The 16,075-nt window shown below is 39.5% G+C and overlaps 1 protein-coding gene across 1 annotated transcript; it reads left to right on the forward strand.

The window, feature by feature from the left end:
- The first annotated feature begins 1,041 nt into the window (after positions 1-1,041).
- On the forward strand, positions 1,042-14,412 carry LOC136434551 (endoprotease bli-like). The gene is made up of 14 exons (XM_066427415.1): positions 1,042-1,152; positions 1,252-1,380; positions 2,935-3,060; positions 3,241-3,308; positions 3,622-3,710; positions 4,100-4,281; positions 4,802-5,017; positions 5,520-5,620; positions 5,844-5,947; positions 6,269-6,383; positions 6,609-6,916; positions 7,201-7,286; positions 13,293-13,384; positions 14,307-14,412. Exons 1-14 carry the CDS (start codon positions 1,042-1,044, stop codon positions 14,410-14,412), a joined length of 1,833 nt encoding a protein of 610 aa, XP_066283512.1.
- Positions 14,413-16,075: the final 1,663 nt, after the last annotated feature.

A 16,075-nucleotide genomic window follows, 5' to 3' on the forward strand; every position in this document is an offset into this window, starting at 1 on the left:
ATCAGCAAAAGTGTGCCTGGGTGCGGTTGTGGTTGTTTCCTCCTCCGTTCTAATAGCACGTTGACTTTACATCTGTTAATCTTTAACTGTTAAATATTTGAGACCTGTATAGCTGTGGTGAGGTTTTATTATCAACGTACAAGTAATCGTAGTAAAATTCAGGTTTAAGATGAGTTTATGTTTAAGGTTTAGATTACAAGGGAGGATGTTAAAAGTTCATATCTAATTATGAAGGCAAGGCTATTATATCGATAACGGTTTCAGTAAACAGATGTAATAGTTTTACGTATGAGGAAATAAGCCAGTTATAACCTTTTCCTGGTAGAAAAGGCAGGATCTTTCTTTGAAGTCTGTAATATTCGCATGGGATTTGCAACGATCAAGTCACTCTTAACGTTCAAGCAGCGATTCGTAGGTTTAAACATTGTCAGGAATTAGATTTTCAGCATACATTGCACTGGTAATTGCTGACGACAGTAACTATATTTTCTCAGATGGCACTGCTCGTCTACAGCCTTACATGGTTTTGTATCTGCTCGCATTTTGTTGCATCACAAACACGTCCGACGGACACATGGGCGGTTCAGGTACATGGAGGAGAGAAGGAGGCCAAAGTTCTGGCGGGAAAAATGGGCATGGTTTACGTTAAACATGTAGGTAGCATTTGGTATTATCGGTCTTACATTTTAGTGCGTAGATTAGAAATCACTCAGTTGATTACAGTATTACGTAGCGGTAAATCCTGCACCTATATCCTTCATGATATTGAATGGTTTTTGAGATGCCGTCTTTTTATTAGGGTAACTCTTACGAGCCTTGGATTGTTTCAAATACGTAGTGCTTTTCTTAAAATAGGACTGCCAGAATCATGAGCACATAATGCTGAAGCATATAACTTGACTGGGTTTACAGATATATATAGAGTATACTCAGTAAGCAAAGAATGCCATTACTGACAGAAGAAGCATATGTGAATGATATATCAATATTTTATGCAGGAGTCCCTGCTTTGTGGTAATTTGTTCACCACATTTGCACGAAATGTCGCTCTTGATCTTCCAGATTATTGAAGATTACTACCTCTTAAGAGAAAGGAATGACGTCAGATTGAATGGAAACCAAAGAAGAGCAATGTTTCTTGTGGAATCAAAGGTAAATTGCTTTTAATATTTATTTTTAATAAACAAGTATAGACATTTTCCAACCACGGTGCAATGCGTGTACGTGATATTTGTTTATTTCTTCGTTCAGGTGGAATGGTTCCAACAGCAAATTCCTCGCCCAAGACATCTCTATTCCTGCGATGAAAAACCCAACCAGACTTTCCCTGTACCACACTTCAATGACGAACATTGGAAGAACAACCTGCAAACTTACTTGGTGAGTTCTATCACTTACTGATGGAGGGAATGATACACCTTTGTATATACAGAAATGAAATATCATTCAAGTGTACAATACAACAACTAGAGTTCCACGAACACATTATCTTCGCCAAATAATCAAGGCTTATTATGGAAAGTAATTAATATTTACGTGCTTATCACCCCCTGCAAATTTGATCATGCACCATACCATTTGGACGTTATGATTGGGCGAATGAGTCCAGTCTAGATAGGGTTAAAAATCATTTGGTGGTACAGGACTAGTATATGTGTAGAGTGTGCTGATATATGTTATAACTGGTCATGAAAAAATATGAGTATGTTGATATTATATGGGCCACAAAGGTTCGATATGGCAGTGTTGAAAGTTGAAAGTGATGATGAAATAGTACAGTCAATACATATGAATAGAATAAATCTGGCACGTTTTTAGGTGTTTTTAGTCAGGCTTCCTATTTTGTCCCTATTTCGTTATGTCGCCAACCGTGTTGAACAAAAATGCTTAAACTGAACGCGTTAAAAACCAGCAGGACCCACACCTCTGCTTGGAGAATAGTTTATTTATTTGACCTACATGTACATTTATGCAAGACTCTCTGTGTACATGACCTGACACTGTCCCGTGTCCCATTGAAATGTATTGTGTTAACAAACTTTCCTTACTAATTATGCAAATAAGCTCCTGATTTGCATAATTAGTCATTGATAATGTAAAGCACCATCCGAGCTCTCTACATACCAAACATCACGACGATCTGTCGACCCCTTCTCAAGTTATTCATGTCCGAATGTCAAAACAAAAACACCCACTGCAGTTCTTAACAAGCCGCTAGGGGGCCCAAATTTACAGAACTTGCTTTCTGTGGTATGAACTATCTACCACACAAAAATCATGACCATAGCACTTTCAGAAAATATGCCCCTAAATTTTAAAGCTCTGCTGCAGTACCTTTGGTACCCGCTAGAAGGCCCATTATCGAACTTGACCTTCCTTTCTGTAAATCCTACCCATCCACTAAATATCATAAGGATCCATCAACAGCTTCTCGAGTTATGCTGGCGACATACAAATACACATTCACACAAAGCCCGCTGCAGTACCGACGGAAAATACCAGGGGAACCATTTTTGAACTTGACCCCCGTTTCTACAACATCTACACACCTGCAAAAAATCATGAAGATCCATCAACGTTTCCGTCACTTTTTTTGCCTAGATGCAAACACAAAAAAATGCTAAGTCCGCTGCACTACTGTTGAAAAACGCAAGGTGAACCATTTTCTCACTTGACCTTCCTTTCAACAACCACTACACACCTACCAAAAATCATAAAGATTCATTGAAGTTTTCTTGAGTTATGCTCCTGACATACATTCAGACCCACCCAACAGATTTTTCAACCGAAAACATAATCTTCTCCGAGTATAAGTACTCGGCGAAGATAATAATGAGCAATGATTCCATATTCTTTCTGATGAATGTAGTGTATACAGGCAGTATCTTTCTATTAATGTTTGCACGTTTTGTGTTAATTTCTCACTTCACCTAGTACTGTGGAGACGTCCATATGAACGTCCTGCCTGCCTGGAAGAGCAACTACTATGGTCAAGGGGTTGCAGTTAGCGTGGTCGACGATGGCATATTCTCGGAAAACCCCGATCTTCGGCCAAACATTGTGAGTGTAACTTAATTTGTCCAGCAGATTTATTAACGGTGAAAACTTAATGAATACTGTCTGCGACTAGACGTTTTCTGGTGGCTAGATATTTGTACATGAAAATCAACCAGCCATGCTGGCTTTGTGTAGCTTTCTACCATGAGTCGGAAATGACGCTGTTAAAATCTCTCTTTTCAGGCCAATGGTCTGTCATACAGCATCATCGACGATTCACCAGACGCAACACCATCAGATGCCATTTTCAGGTGAGCTGACGTTTTGCGCGCCATTTATGTTTATTCACTAGTCATGCAATGGAATGGTTTCAAATCAAAGAGACTGACAGAAAGTTGTTCACTACCAGTTTTACAAGGAGTCGTCACATCAGACGTTAGGGCACAAGGACAAGACTATATAGTTAAACTAGAACTGGCAACACTACTAGGTTTTCATTGATGTATATCAAGCTCTGCATATGAAATTATTTTATATGTTGTAATGCTAATAGATAACCAAATTCATAAGTCCCAGCATATGCTATATTTACCCTCACTGTTTTGACCATGTTATACCTCGTAGCCATGGCACCAGATGCGCAGGAATAGTTGCAGCGAAAGCGAACAACAGGTTCTGTGGCGTTGGAGTTGCACCTAAAGCCAAAATAGCAGGTAATCCATCTGAGTCACATTGATTTTCATCAAAAAATGGAAATACCCTAATCGTTTGTGTCTTTCTATACAGCCATCTACCTGTGATTTCGAAGAAACACCCAATTGAAGATATTGACTAATTCGGACACACCCGACTGTTATTACTATTTTTGGTATTTTCGTGCTCTCGCAATAACATGATACGATATGCACAAAGATGAAGAGTCATACTGGAAAAACTGATGTTTCTATCGGAAACATCAGAGCTTCAACACTGACCCAATACAGATAACAACATATATAAAGGGTTTTCATGTCATGTTCAAAACAGGTGCCCACCTTATTCGAGCTTCATAATGGAACTCTGCGTATCCAAGATCTTGATTTTGTTTTAAATTCTGTTTCAGGAGTCAAGCTCTTTGCTAGTGCCATACAAGACCTAACAGACGCCGAAGAAGCGCTGGCCTTAAGTCACGGCTCCAACAATGTCAGCATCTATTCCTGTAGCTTCGGTCCATCTGACTACAGCAACGTATTAGAGGGCCCTGATCCCCTTACGTTTGCTGCGATGAAAAGGTCGGCTGAAAAAGTAAGATTCCCATACATGCGTGAAGATGATATATTCCTAGTACATGAAAAGCAATTAAACATTTGTTATCATTGAAACCTATTTATATTATCACTATCGGCTTCTTGTTGCTATTAGACGAGAGAATCAAAACAAGGAAGAGACCATATAAATTCATGTGGACGCTATTTTGTAGGCTTCAAAAAGAAAAAGGTGGACTATACTCGACTTTCACCAGCACATACTCATCTTCCTACATTAACCTTTTCCCTTGAAGTTCTGTTCTAAACTGAATATAACAAACTTGTTTCTGTTAAGATTCAACTGATGTCACTTATTAGTAACATTCGCAGGACAGCATTTTAGAAGGCCGTTGAGCTGTGGCAGAGTGGTTCCATTGATATGTATTTTTGATAAATAATGGTGTACATATCTTTCGCCTTGTCTACACCAACATGTATACATGGATACACCAACTATAAAAAAGACTCAGGGTGAAATCCGCCTGGGATGGGTTGGTAATTGTGCATTTTTTCCCCAGGGCCGAGGTGAGAAGGGATCGATCTACGTGTTCTCTGCCGGCAATGGTGGAAATTACGGCGACAGTTGTGCCTACAACGGCTACATCAACAACATCTACACTATCGGCATCAGTGCAGTGCTCAAGAACGGAAGTCTTGCGAGCTACGACGAAGCGTGCACCAGCATATTTGGGGTTACCTACAGCAGGGTATATGGTGAAGTGAACGCGACTTTGGTACGTATCATACAATGGCGACTTTGTGATGCGAATTTAATGAATGAATGAAATGTATGTAATGCAGGTTGGTTACTTCTAACTGGGCAGCTAATCTATATCGGATGATTGGTTTACTTTGACACAGTTTGGCCCACTCATATCTCACATAGCTATAACTGCACTATTCTATACGCGATGTAATGATTACTCGAGCGACTGGATGGACCACATCTATCCAGTTGCTTGAGTAACTGTTACCTTGCGTATCTTATTACCTGGATGTCTAACCTTCATCGATGTACTATTCTATAACTTTTCCAGGAGAAGAGATTTATCGCTGAGTATACATATATGTAGCAACAATATTCGTGAATTCCGGAAATGGCGGTGTATATACGTAACCGATGTGACCTTTTGATGTACTTACCAACTGTAAGGGAATGCTTGTAGTATCAATCTGAGTGAAGGTATCCCACTGAAATAATAAAAGCGTTCGTCTATCACTCCTCGTCTTCTATAGGTGGTGCCTTATGGACCTGATAGTTGCAATACCAAATTCTCTGGAACGTCCGCCGCTGCTGCATTGGGATCTGGCGTCATAGCACTTACTTTAAGTGCAAAGTAAGCTGCTTCAAGCTACTAATCCTATTATGTTTATCTGTATCAAACAAGGCTGGTCGAATACCTACGTCTGTCAATGATTTGCTGTGACTTGATTTCTTTATTCTCAGTACGATGGAAAATCCTATGGACCTTACGTTTTTACCGAATGACAGAAATAACAAGTGTGTAGCTTTGAAAATAAGTTAACCTCCCGGCTTTATCAACTAAAAATATTTTACAGCCAAGCACTAACTGTACGGGATGTTCAGCATCTGATCGCAAGAACGTCAAACAGCAACGGCATTTGTGGAAAAACATGGAAGACGAACGCTGCTGGTTTTAGGGGTAGGTTTAAGAACATGCTATTCATCCGCTCATTATAGTCTCAGGAGTATGATTTTCACCTGCTCGTGAGAAGCCGAGAGGACACGTACACACTCATTCAATTTCCACCACCCTTTACTTTTCTTTGCTAGACCAATACTTCATTTTCTCTTCATTCATAAGTATCAGGCACTGAGCATGACAAACACTGGGCAAGACACCGAAAACTACAAAACGGTTTATTGTATATCTGAAATCAATCGTTACAACCAATGTAACAACTGTTATGCTAACGTTACCCCGTGCCTTCCACCTTTAACTGTTTAACTTCGATCTTTTCAGTGAGTGACTACTGCGGATTCGGGCTGCTTGATGCCGGCAAGCTGACCTTGTTAGCTGCGACATGGAGATCCGTTTCAGAGCAGGTCGTTTGCACCTTGAGACAGCTTGAAGATAGGTAAGACTTTACGTTTACAAGCTTAATGCACTGTTGTAGCTAGGACTTGTCTTTCTACGACTAACAGAGAGACACAGCCCCGTCCAGCAATTGCAGCAGAATACTATCAGGGCTAATTACTTACAAGCTTGTACCATGCAGCGTCAGGAAATTGTGTTAACTTCTAGTTGTTAATATTGTATGAACAACGACGTTAAAGGATTGTTCGTTCTTTCTTTTGTTAAGTGTCATACCGCAGGATGGGCAGCTTGAGACAAACGTCACCATGTCTCCTCAAAACTGCGAAAAAGGAACAATTCAGCAGTTGGAACACGTCCTGTTGACCGTGAACATCACATTCCCTCACCGCGGTCACCTGAGAATCGCGATAACATCCCCCCAGAACACCACGTCCGTCATCGTCCCAGGTAGACCTACTGACGAGGAGCCTGACCTGGCCTGGACCTTCATGACCATCCACCACTGGGGCGAGAGGGCGGAGGGAACATGGACTCTGCACATCGAGAACACGCATCCTCATCTGAACAACACAGGTGAATGACGTACTTTTGTTATCATATACAGTGGTCTGCAATACTCTACAATACCTTATGTTGTCACTATATTAGGTAGGAATACCAGTGTCTGTTGAGCTTTGTGATTTGCCTCAATCATTACGTTAATGAACACACATGCACTTAAAAAAACCAGCCAAACCAAGGCCCAGATTTGGAGCTATAGCATTAATTTTGGAATTGACTTGGGCAGACTTGGGATAGGGATAAAGCATTTGGGATGTCTTTTAAGTGTTTGTAAGTTCTTGCTCTCTATTTTGCAGGCGTGCTGCATGATTGGGAGGTGGTCTTTCATGGAACAAAAGAGTCTGCAATACAAGACGAAGAGACAGACAGCAGCATTGTTCCAGTTTGTTGCGAGTTTTTCCCCGTCAGAGACAGTGCCGCCACCAGAAATTCAATATTCCTAAACTTGCTTAACCTTGTGATGGTGTTGTTGTTTCACAGCACCCAGTAATATCATCATGTCAAATTATAGCGGAATCTTATTGATATCTGCCATTTTTCTGTACCAATATGTGAGATATCTAGGGAACTGTTTGGGGACAGACCTTTGTATACAAGTTATGAAGCACAACAACCGTTTTCGTCATCAAGGCGTGCTCTATTCCAGCATTAAAGGCAACCCTACAGAACGTACTAATTTCTCAAGTGTGTCTAGAGGTTTACTACTTTATCCATTCTATCCTTCATCTCAAAAATCTCAAAATCTTTATTTGTATGAATCAACATCTTTGTTTGAATAAGAATTGTATATTCTAAAGATTAACTAACGCGAGTTCATGCTCTGGTTTATGAAAATTCAATGTAGAAGTTTGTCTTGATGGCCTCATTAGTCGAATGTCATCGCATAACTAAACTTTTGCTCCCAGAGATCTGGGAGATTCTTCATGCTTAAACACATGTTTAATGTTAGCAATTTTCAAATTAGTTTCCTGTATAAATACTTAAATAGAAGCATCTTGGACAAAGGAATGGGTGTGACAGCATATGTACATATCATTACAAAAATGAAATCAATGTTCTTAATGGTTATTAGTCTGTCTTTTTGTTTATTAATCTTTTTTTCTGAAAGTTAAAGGACCTTAAAGCCATTCGTCATTTATTTCACACCAAGCGAATTATCAATTATCTTTCGGGGTTTCTTGATAGATGAGACTCTTATAAAACACGTAGGGAGAAGAGTGAGTGAAGACTTGAGTTTGTAGGTAATGTGAAGGCATTTGCAAGTAGAAAGAAGTATTGGTCGACATGTTGAATCATGTTAAAATGAGCACCCGTTTTCATTTGCAATACACAAATACTTGTGCATTAATTGGACAAATGATATCTGGTCACAATTTTCTGCACTAATTCTATGTGCTATTCGAGGCCTCTGCTCTCTCCTTATCCCCATTCTGGCATCTAGATGTTCTGTAAAAACCTCTATAAAATGGTACCATAAGTAGCTGTACAGTATATGGCTACAATAACAATGGCCTTCTGTGACCCTAGGGTAATTCTGTCTGAGCGACTAAGAGCTTCGCCCTGCTAAACAAACGTTGCCAGGTGCTGTGCAAACTCTCAAAACATGTTAAAAACACGTCATAAGGAGTTTGTTTTGCTGCGTATTCAACCTTTGGTATCCTTTCCTCGTTCCAACGTGCCTAAGTAAACTTAACCTGATACAGCCTTGAAACCCTTACGTCACCTCTACTTAGTGGTATCATCACCTGTGCAACTTACTGTGACCCTACAAGAGTTAATCGACATTTTTTTCGACATGTTCTCACGTGCCTTTATCAAGTGGAGCTACAAAAGAGTTTGGGTGTTAAATCATTAGCTTGAAAACCATCCCCGTTATTTTACGTCCACTCCAGTAAAACCTGCGACATGAATGTGTAAGGATACCACGCCATGTATATAGATTTACTGTAATTGTCTGACACTTACCTCCACCCTCAAGACCTCAATGAAAAGCGCCCTGCAGATTTGAGCTTCTCTTGAATAAACAAACAAACAAACAAACAAACAAACAAACAAACAAACAAACGCTGTCGATGACCTTCGGCCTAATTCATTGATCGCCAGGACCTCGACGAATTTCACCTGAGAACCAAGGGTATTTTTTGCCCCATTACATTAAATTGGGCTCGAAACCTGCAAACATCAGCCGATCCCTAAAATGGTGTAGTGATCGAGAGGAAACAGGACGCACTGCTGCCGTAAATATCCTTCAGAGCTTCCACCGGGCTTCTCGTCTAATACCGTAGCTACATTCACATTAATATCACCTGACAACTCCTTCGACGAATTTTGAGTAGCGTCAACTGTGTGCGTGTAGATTAGCCCAAGCCAAAGCACAAATGATTTCGTTGTTGACTGCCTGTTTGGTCCGATAGTAACACCAACATGCATTATTTGTGTCAGTTTCCAGCCTTCCCAAACGCCGCCCAAAAGCGCTGCCTGGTGATAAACGACATCATTGCAGCAATTTTTAAAAAGTTTTCTGCAAAACCCAAGTAAGTCGCTATGAACCATTGTCGGCCTTCGCGTTGGTCGGCATTTTCATTCCAGACACAACTATCTTCAACCCTGGGCTTTTCTTGTAGATACGTGTGTAGATGTAGAAATACTTCTGGAACTGCCGCAAGCAGTTTAATTGTTTGTTAATCGTCTCTCGTTTTAGCCTTAGTGGAGGTGTATTTCATGTTTGTGACGCAAAAAGAATAACTAAGAAAAAAGTACACGTGAAACCAATCGTAGCTGGACATTTGATTTCTTTTTAATACCTGAGAAGACTTGAATTTGAACTTAGGACTGCAGTTGTATCATACAATAAATGCTATAATAGACAAGTCATATAAGTTAGGGATGGAAACATCATTAGATGAATGTTTGTGGACAATTCTCCCAGCAACTGAATCTTCCAACGGACGTTTTGGCTGCTTTCATCTGCCTTCATCAGGGTGTAATGCTTCTCCATACCGCATGGCAGCGTTGCGGCAAGGACAATTGATACACACTCAGTCACGTTTGGGAGCGTATTATCCTTTCAGCAATGCCACGATGCAGTTATACGTACAGCTTGACACATATAAACATCGACTTATTCTGAAAACCAGAGTTCTACGGCCTCATACCTTCGTCAAACGATTTGAACCTTTATGACTGATGTATTTTAAGTGATTCTCATTGATTATGCAAGTATGGTCCTCATTATCATAATTTCAAAATGTCACAAGTATTAAATTGCCATCATCTACCAGTACGGAATCGTAGTAGTATCTCTTTAAATTACGTTGTAATTTGCATATTTCTGCATCACCAGACCCTATGACGTCACCGGCTGTAAAGCAACACCGGCGCTTACGCAGCTAGCTCGCGCACGCTAGAGGTTCAACTGCACGGCCGCCATGATGAGTGAAGAAGGCGTGCGGTTTTTTGACTTCAGCCGAGCGTGGACGCCTTTTTTTTTAAAAGTCGAGTCCCGCTATCTCAAAGGGATGTAGATGGGTTGTCCCCTACAGATATGAACCATATTGGGATGACCAGCAGCCGTGTGCAGACAGTGTGGCGGAGGGGCTGTTGCCAACAGTGTTGGTAATATCAACGGCGACGCTGAAATGGAAGACCGGATCCCCACAGACATCGGGAGACTGCAACATGTTGAATGGTAAGGGCGGCTACGATGGTGTTACTGTTGTTTAAACATCACAAGTTTCTGTCAGAAGACGAAGTAATAGACGCCGTGGGACAATGCAGCATTTAGGCTTCGTGACACCGGCGAAAATGCTAATCAACATATAACGTTAACGTTAACCCCTGACCTAAAATCCTTTTTCAAAATATGACTACTGATCAGCCCTGTACTTGTGTACACATTGATTTGGTGTTACAGTTCCTTATATTATGTTACCAGACAATTTATTTACTTTATTTTATGTATCAGTAACGTTAGACTACAAGTACACGGATAGATAATGCACATTCAGACAGATTCAAGTGAAATTTTGGGCGAAACGAAGAAATGCTATTTAAAGTCTTTTTGCATAATTGATATCTATCAATATTTCTTTCTCATGTAAATATGTCACATGTTTGATAGTCCTAGAAATACAGTGGACGTATAAATTGTCATTATTTATGCAAATGACGTTCTGATTTAAATAATAAATATCTAATTACGTAAGTCATCATTCAAGCCATCTACAAACCAAAAAATCATTACCATCAGTCAACACCTTTCCTGAGTTCTTCTCTTTCAAAATCTGAAGCAAAACCCAACCCTGCAGTTCCAAAAAAGCCGCCAGGGGACCCAAACCTACACCACTCATTCTCTACCCCAAGACCTATCTCCTGGCACCACTCAAAAGTCACGGCCATAGCATGTCCAGAACACAAGATATGAAAACACTTAGATCTGCTGCAGTACCGTAACAAGCCACTAGGGGCCAAAAATCTAATTATTTCCAGGTCTCATCAAGACCTACCTACATACCAAATATGAATACAATCCATTCGGGCCTTGTGGGGTTATGCTGCTAACACACACACACACACGTGCACACACACACAGACATGCACATACACATGTACACACACACACACACAGACATGCACAGACACACACACGCACAGACACACACAAATGCTACCCAAAAAAACCTTCCTGGTTAAGGTAAGAACCATGACGACAATGAAAACAGACTCGCCTGTAAAGTCACATAGGACATGTATTAAAATTCAGCATAGAAAGTCTTGAAAAATATTGACATCTTTCATAAAGTATATAATGATTCATATACAAGATTACATGTGTATTCATACCTCCTTTCCTGAGACAGATACTATGTACTTGCATACAGTTATTCTTTAAATACGATAGACACATATAATTAAAAATATGCATCTTTCAAACATATTCAACAGTCATATACAATGTAGGCATGTAGCATATTGTATATATTACTGATTTTACATGTATATATATCATACATATAATGGCCCCTTTTCTAACTGTACTGTAGGTAGTCCGTTTCAAAATATACAACTTTCATAAAGCATACATAATATACAATGTACTATATGATAAACACTACTGACAGAATATTACACACATTGTGTATATATATCATACATATAATGGTCCCTTTTCTAACTGCACTGTAGGTATTCCTTTTCAAAATATACACCTTTCATAAAGTACATGGTATATTTAGCTCTCATAAAAATGTATATGACATAAATGACCAACACAATACTATTGTGTATACAATATACATGTATATCTTACATATAATGACCCCTTTTCTAAGTGTACTGTAGGCATTCCATTTCAAAATATACACCTTTTATAAAGTACATGGTATATCTAGCTCTTATACAAAGCTACGACAAAGTACCAACACAATACTATTGTGTAAACATTTGGTACATCATACATATAATTGCTGCTTTTCTAACTGTACTGTAGGCATGCCATTTCAAAATATACAGCATTCATAAAGTATATCTAGCTCATATACAAAGGTATAGAATATGCATTACCTAAACAATAGTACATGTGTATACGTCATATCATACATATAAAGGCCCCTTCTATGGGAGTATAAACTTCTATAGTATAGTCATTTTTTACACAATAGACTTGAGTACAAGTGACTACTGCTACAATTATATTGAGAAAGTTGGAGGAATGAGAGAGGGGAGGATTGAAGAGCCGCTAAGAGTAAGGTCATATTCTACATTCAATTCGGTAATTGTTGTTCAAATTTCATCATATTGTCATTAAAAAAATCATATATGGTAATATTCTTATGGATCAAAGAGTCAGAGCACCAGTAATGGAGTGGCAAGACCATGTATAGAAAGGAAGGAGAGCGAAAAAAGTTTCATTAACCACTTCTACAATTATATAGGCTATGCTGGAGGAATGAGAGAGAGGGGAGGATGTAAGTACTCAGCAAACTTGGTTTACTATAAGACTTACAAGTCCGTATTCAAGAATTGAAGTAGGTATTTTCTGTTTAAGAGGATGTTATTCACAGATATGAAGGATAAGGAACGTTGAAATGTATTCGGATAAGTCCTTGACTGAGAGTCAGTTCTGTTTTACTTTCAGTCGGAACGAATCTCTCCAGACACAGCTGGAACAGTGTAAAGCTGCAATGGTGGTGAAGGATTCAAGGCTGAGCGAGCTGCATGTAGAACTTGCAGAAACAAGAAAGTGAGTGCCTACTCTTACTGATAGAAGTAATAGTCTGCATCTGACGGTATAACTTTGGTGTCACTTTTATTCTACAGTCAAGAATGTCTGGGAGAAATGAGAGGACCAGGAAGAACAAGGCCTAAATGAGTTACTGTGTCGCTGCAGAGTGTGCAAGAACGGAGGAGGGATCTGGAGGAGCTGGAACTAGTTCAGTTTCTCCGAGATGAGGCGGAGGTTAACTTGGAGGTGGAGAAGGCGTAAATTTCCTCTTAACTAATAGCAAACATACTACAACTGTACTATTGCAGTAACATGACGGGATTTGTGTACCTTGTGGTTACACAGTCTTTGTGGACACCTAAGCCTTGTCTAACTGTTCTCTGCAAACAGCCCATTAAAAACTCTCTCCTGTTCCTTGTGCTACAGCGCGCTGCAGAGTGAGCAAGAACGGAGGAGAGATCTGGAGGAGGAGCTGGAACTATTTCAGATTCTCTGAGATGAGGCTGAGGTTAGCTTGGAGATGGAGAAGGGTACACAACGTATTAACTACAAGTACATTTGTATTACAAGTCATAAACTAGTTACACAATGCAAACATGAAATGAGAAACAAGGAAACGAGAGCCAGTGCACTAGTAGTGGAGTGGCAAGACCCATGTATGGAGGAGAATGAAAAAGGTTTTCATTTTGTATGATAAGTAATGCTACAATTATATTAGAGATTGTAGGAGGCATAATTGTATTATAAATTTATACTATATTTCTTCTAATTATATCTTTATACGTTCTCTAGTTTGGCACTATGTTATAACTATCTTTGTGATTATGTCGCCAAGGATGGCCCTATTCAGAAACATGGGACATGGAGATGGCAAAAGGCTTCATTGAGTTACAATTGGAATTTCGTAGTATATAATTCTTGAACTGTACTGTTACTGGGGGTACCTCCACTTTCTTTATGGAATTTATAGTTTTGTTTGTTTGTTTGCTTCTGTTTATTTCACATAAGAATTGCAAACCACCTCACGGTGTAACACACCAACTTTGCACACTAGGATATTTGTTATTGTCTTACTATTTTGCAGGGGAACAGTACGACACATCAGTGTCTAGTCCGGAACTGGATTTTTCAGCACATTTCATTTGATGACAGATTGTAATGTTTGTGTTTCTGACACAGCACTGAGGATGACGAAGACGAGATTGACTTGTTGATACGAGAGACGAAGGCTGGGTTGAGTCCAGGTGAGGGACTCAAGTCCTATCAGAAGACTAGTGGTTTCTGAACATCTCTTCGTCCTGTATGCTGTGAACCTACTTTTAGTCTGTATAACTGCATGGTTCTTTCTAAATACTTAACTCATTAAATGTCTTGTGCAACCATTTGTCTGTAGGTTTCCAGTCTTGATTCTAAATTTTTGATACAGCATTTTCTACCCATGCGGGCTCAGGAAAAAATCATTAAGCCGTTGATTTGTATAGTTATGGTAAAAAAGCGACCTTATCCTTTTCATACATTGTAACATTTTCTCGCTGCATGATGTACCAGTGGCCCATCTTTGGCTCTTTGCCTGTCTGTTATACATTGTAACTTCATTGAAATGAACTAATATCATCTGTAGTACAGTAGTAGTAGTTGATAAAAGATGTCACATATACACAATCTCACGGATGCTGTTTGACTTCATTTTATAACAGCGTGAGACAAGGCCTAACAAAATTGTCCGGCCGGCTGGTCAACACGGCAAGATAAAAAACATTCTGCTATTCTATGCTGTGTGCAGTCTGTTTGCTAGTATTTGCATACTTTTTGTGTGTTGTTTGCATGTTATTTGTGTGCTTCCTATTGGCAGTATGTTCTGCTGACTATCTGAAAGCAAATAATAATCAACTTCTAAATCGGTTTTTAAGCTTTTAACTTGCAGCTTTTGTGCCCACAGTTCTTGTATTATATCTTTAGATTCTAAAAAAAGTGATTAGAGGTTAGATTTTTGTGTGAAATCTATTGACTTCCATCTATCTCTCAAAGAGAAGGAAGAGGCCAGGAGGAAAGAGGAAGAGCTTTGTAATTCTTTTTATCATCACATTGTTGACATTAGTATCTAATATATCTATAAAATTATCATATTCTGAAATTTGTATACCTTTTGGACGTCTAATCCAGGAGGAAAGAGAAGGATCAGGCAAGGAGGAAAGAGGAAGAGCTTTGTAATTCTTTTTCATCATCACATTGTTGACATTATCATTATCTAATATATCTATATCATATATTCTAACATTTTCATACCTTTTGGACATCTAATTGCATTTAACTAACCTTCTAGTTGCTTGTAGTAGTATTGAACTGAATATTATGTAAGTTTTCAACCAACCGTATGGCCAGGAGAGAACAGAAAATGCGGGAGGAGGCGAGGAGGAAAGAGGAAGTGCAGGAGGAGGCAACATTTGTACAAATAGAGCTGGAGGCACTTTTAACGGCAGAAAGGATGTAAGTACTCTGACAAGAAACTTAGTTTACTTTGTTGCATATCAATTCATAGTTCGGGGTTAAAACCAACGTTGGATCATGGAGGAATCACCACAGACGGCTCCGATTAGAAATGGGAGGACGTAAGGCTAAAATGGTGACCATATGAAGGCTTGTTTGGATTCATAACAATAAGATATAATATATAATGACCTGACAATATGATATATAAGTGTAAGAGAGAGAGAGAGAGAGAGAGAAAGAGTTTAATTTAGCCGAGAATGTCTGGGACGGAACTCATGATAGAGAGAAGCCGGAAGGACGACCAGGAGAAGGGGGAGAACACCACCGTGAGTACATCACCATGTCTTCTCTCCACCACGGAACTAACACTGATCTGTAACATGGGTGCTACAGCGGTCAGCATGCCTGCTGCCATACTTGGAGGTTGAGGGTGGAATTCTTGTGAATTGGGCTGGCTG

The sequence above is a fragment of the Branchiostoma lanceolatum genome, chromosome 5, assembly GCF_035083965.1.
Source record: "Branchiostoma lanceolatum isolate klBraLanc5 chromosome 5, klBraLanc5.hap2, whole genome shotgun sequence".
Classification (NCBI taxonomy): domain Eukaryota; kingdom Metazoa; phylum Chordata; class Leptocardii; order Amphioxiformes; family Branchiostomatidae; genus Branchiostoma; species Branchiostoma lanceolatum.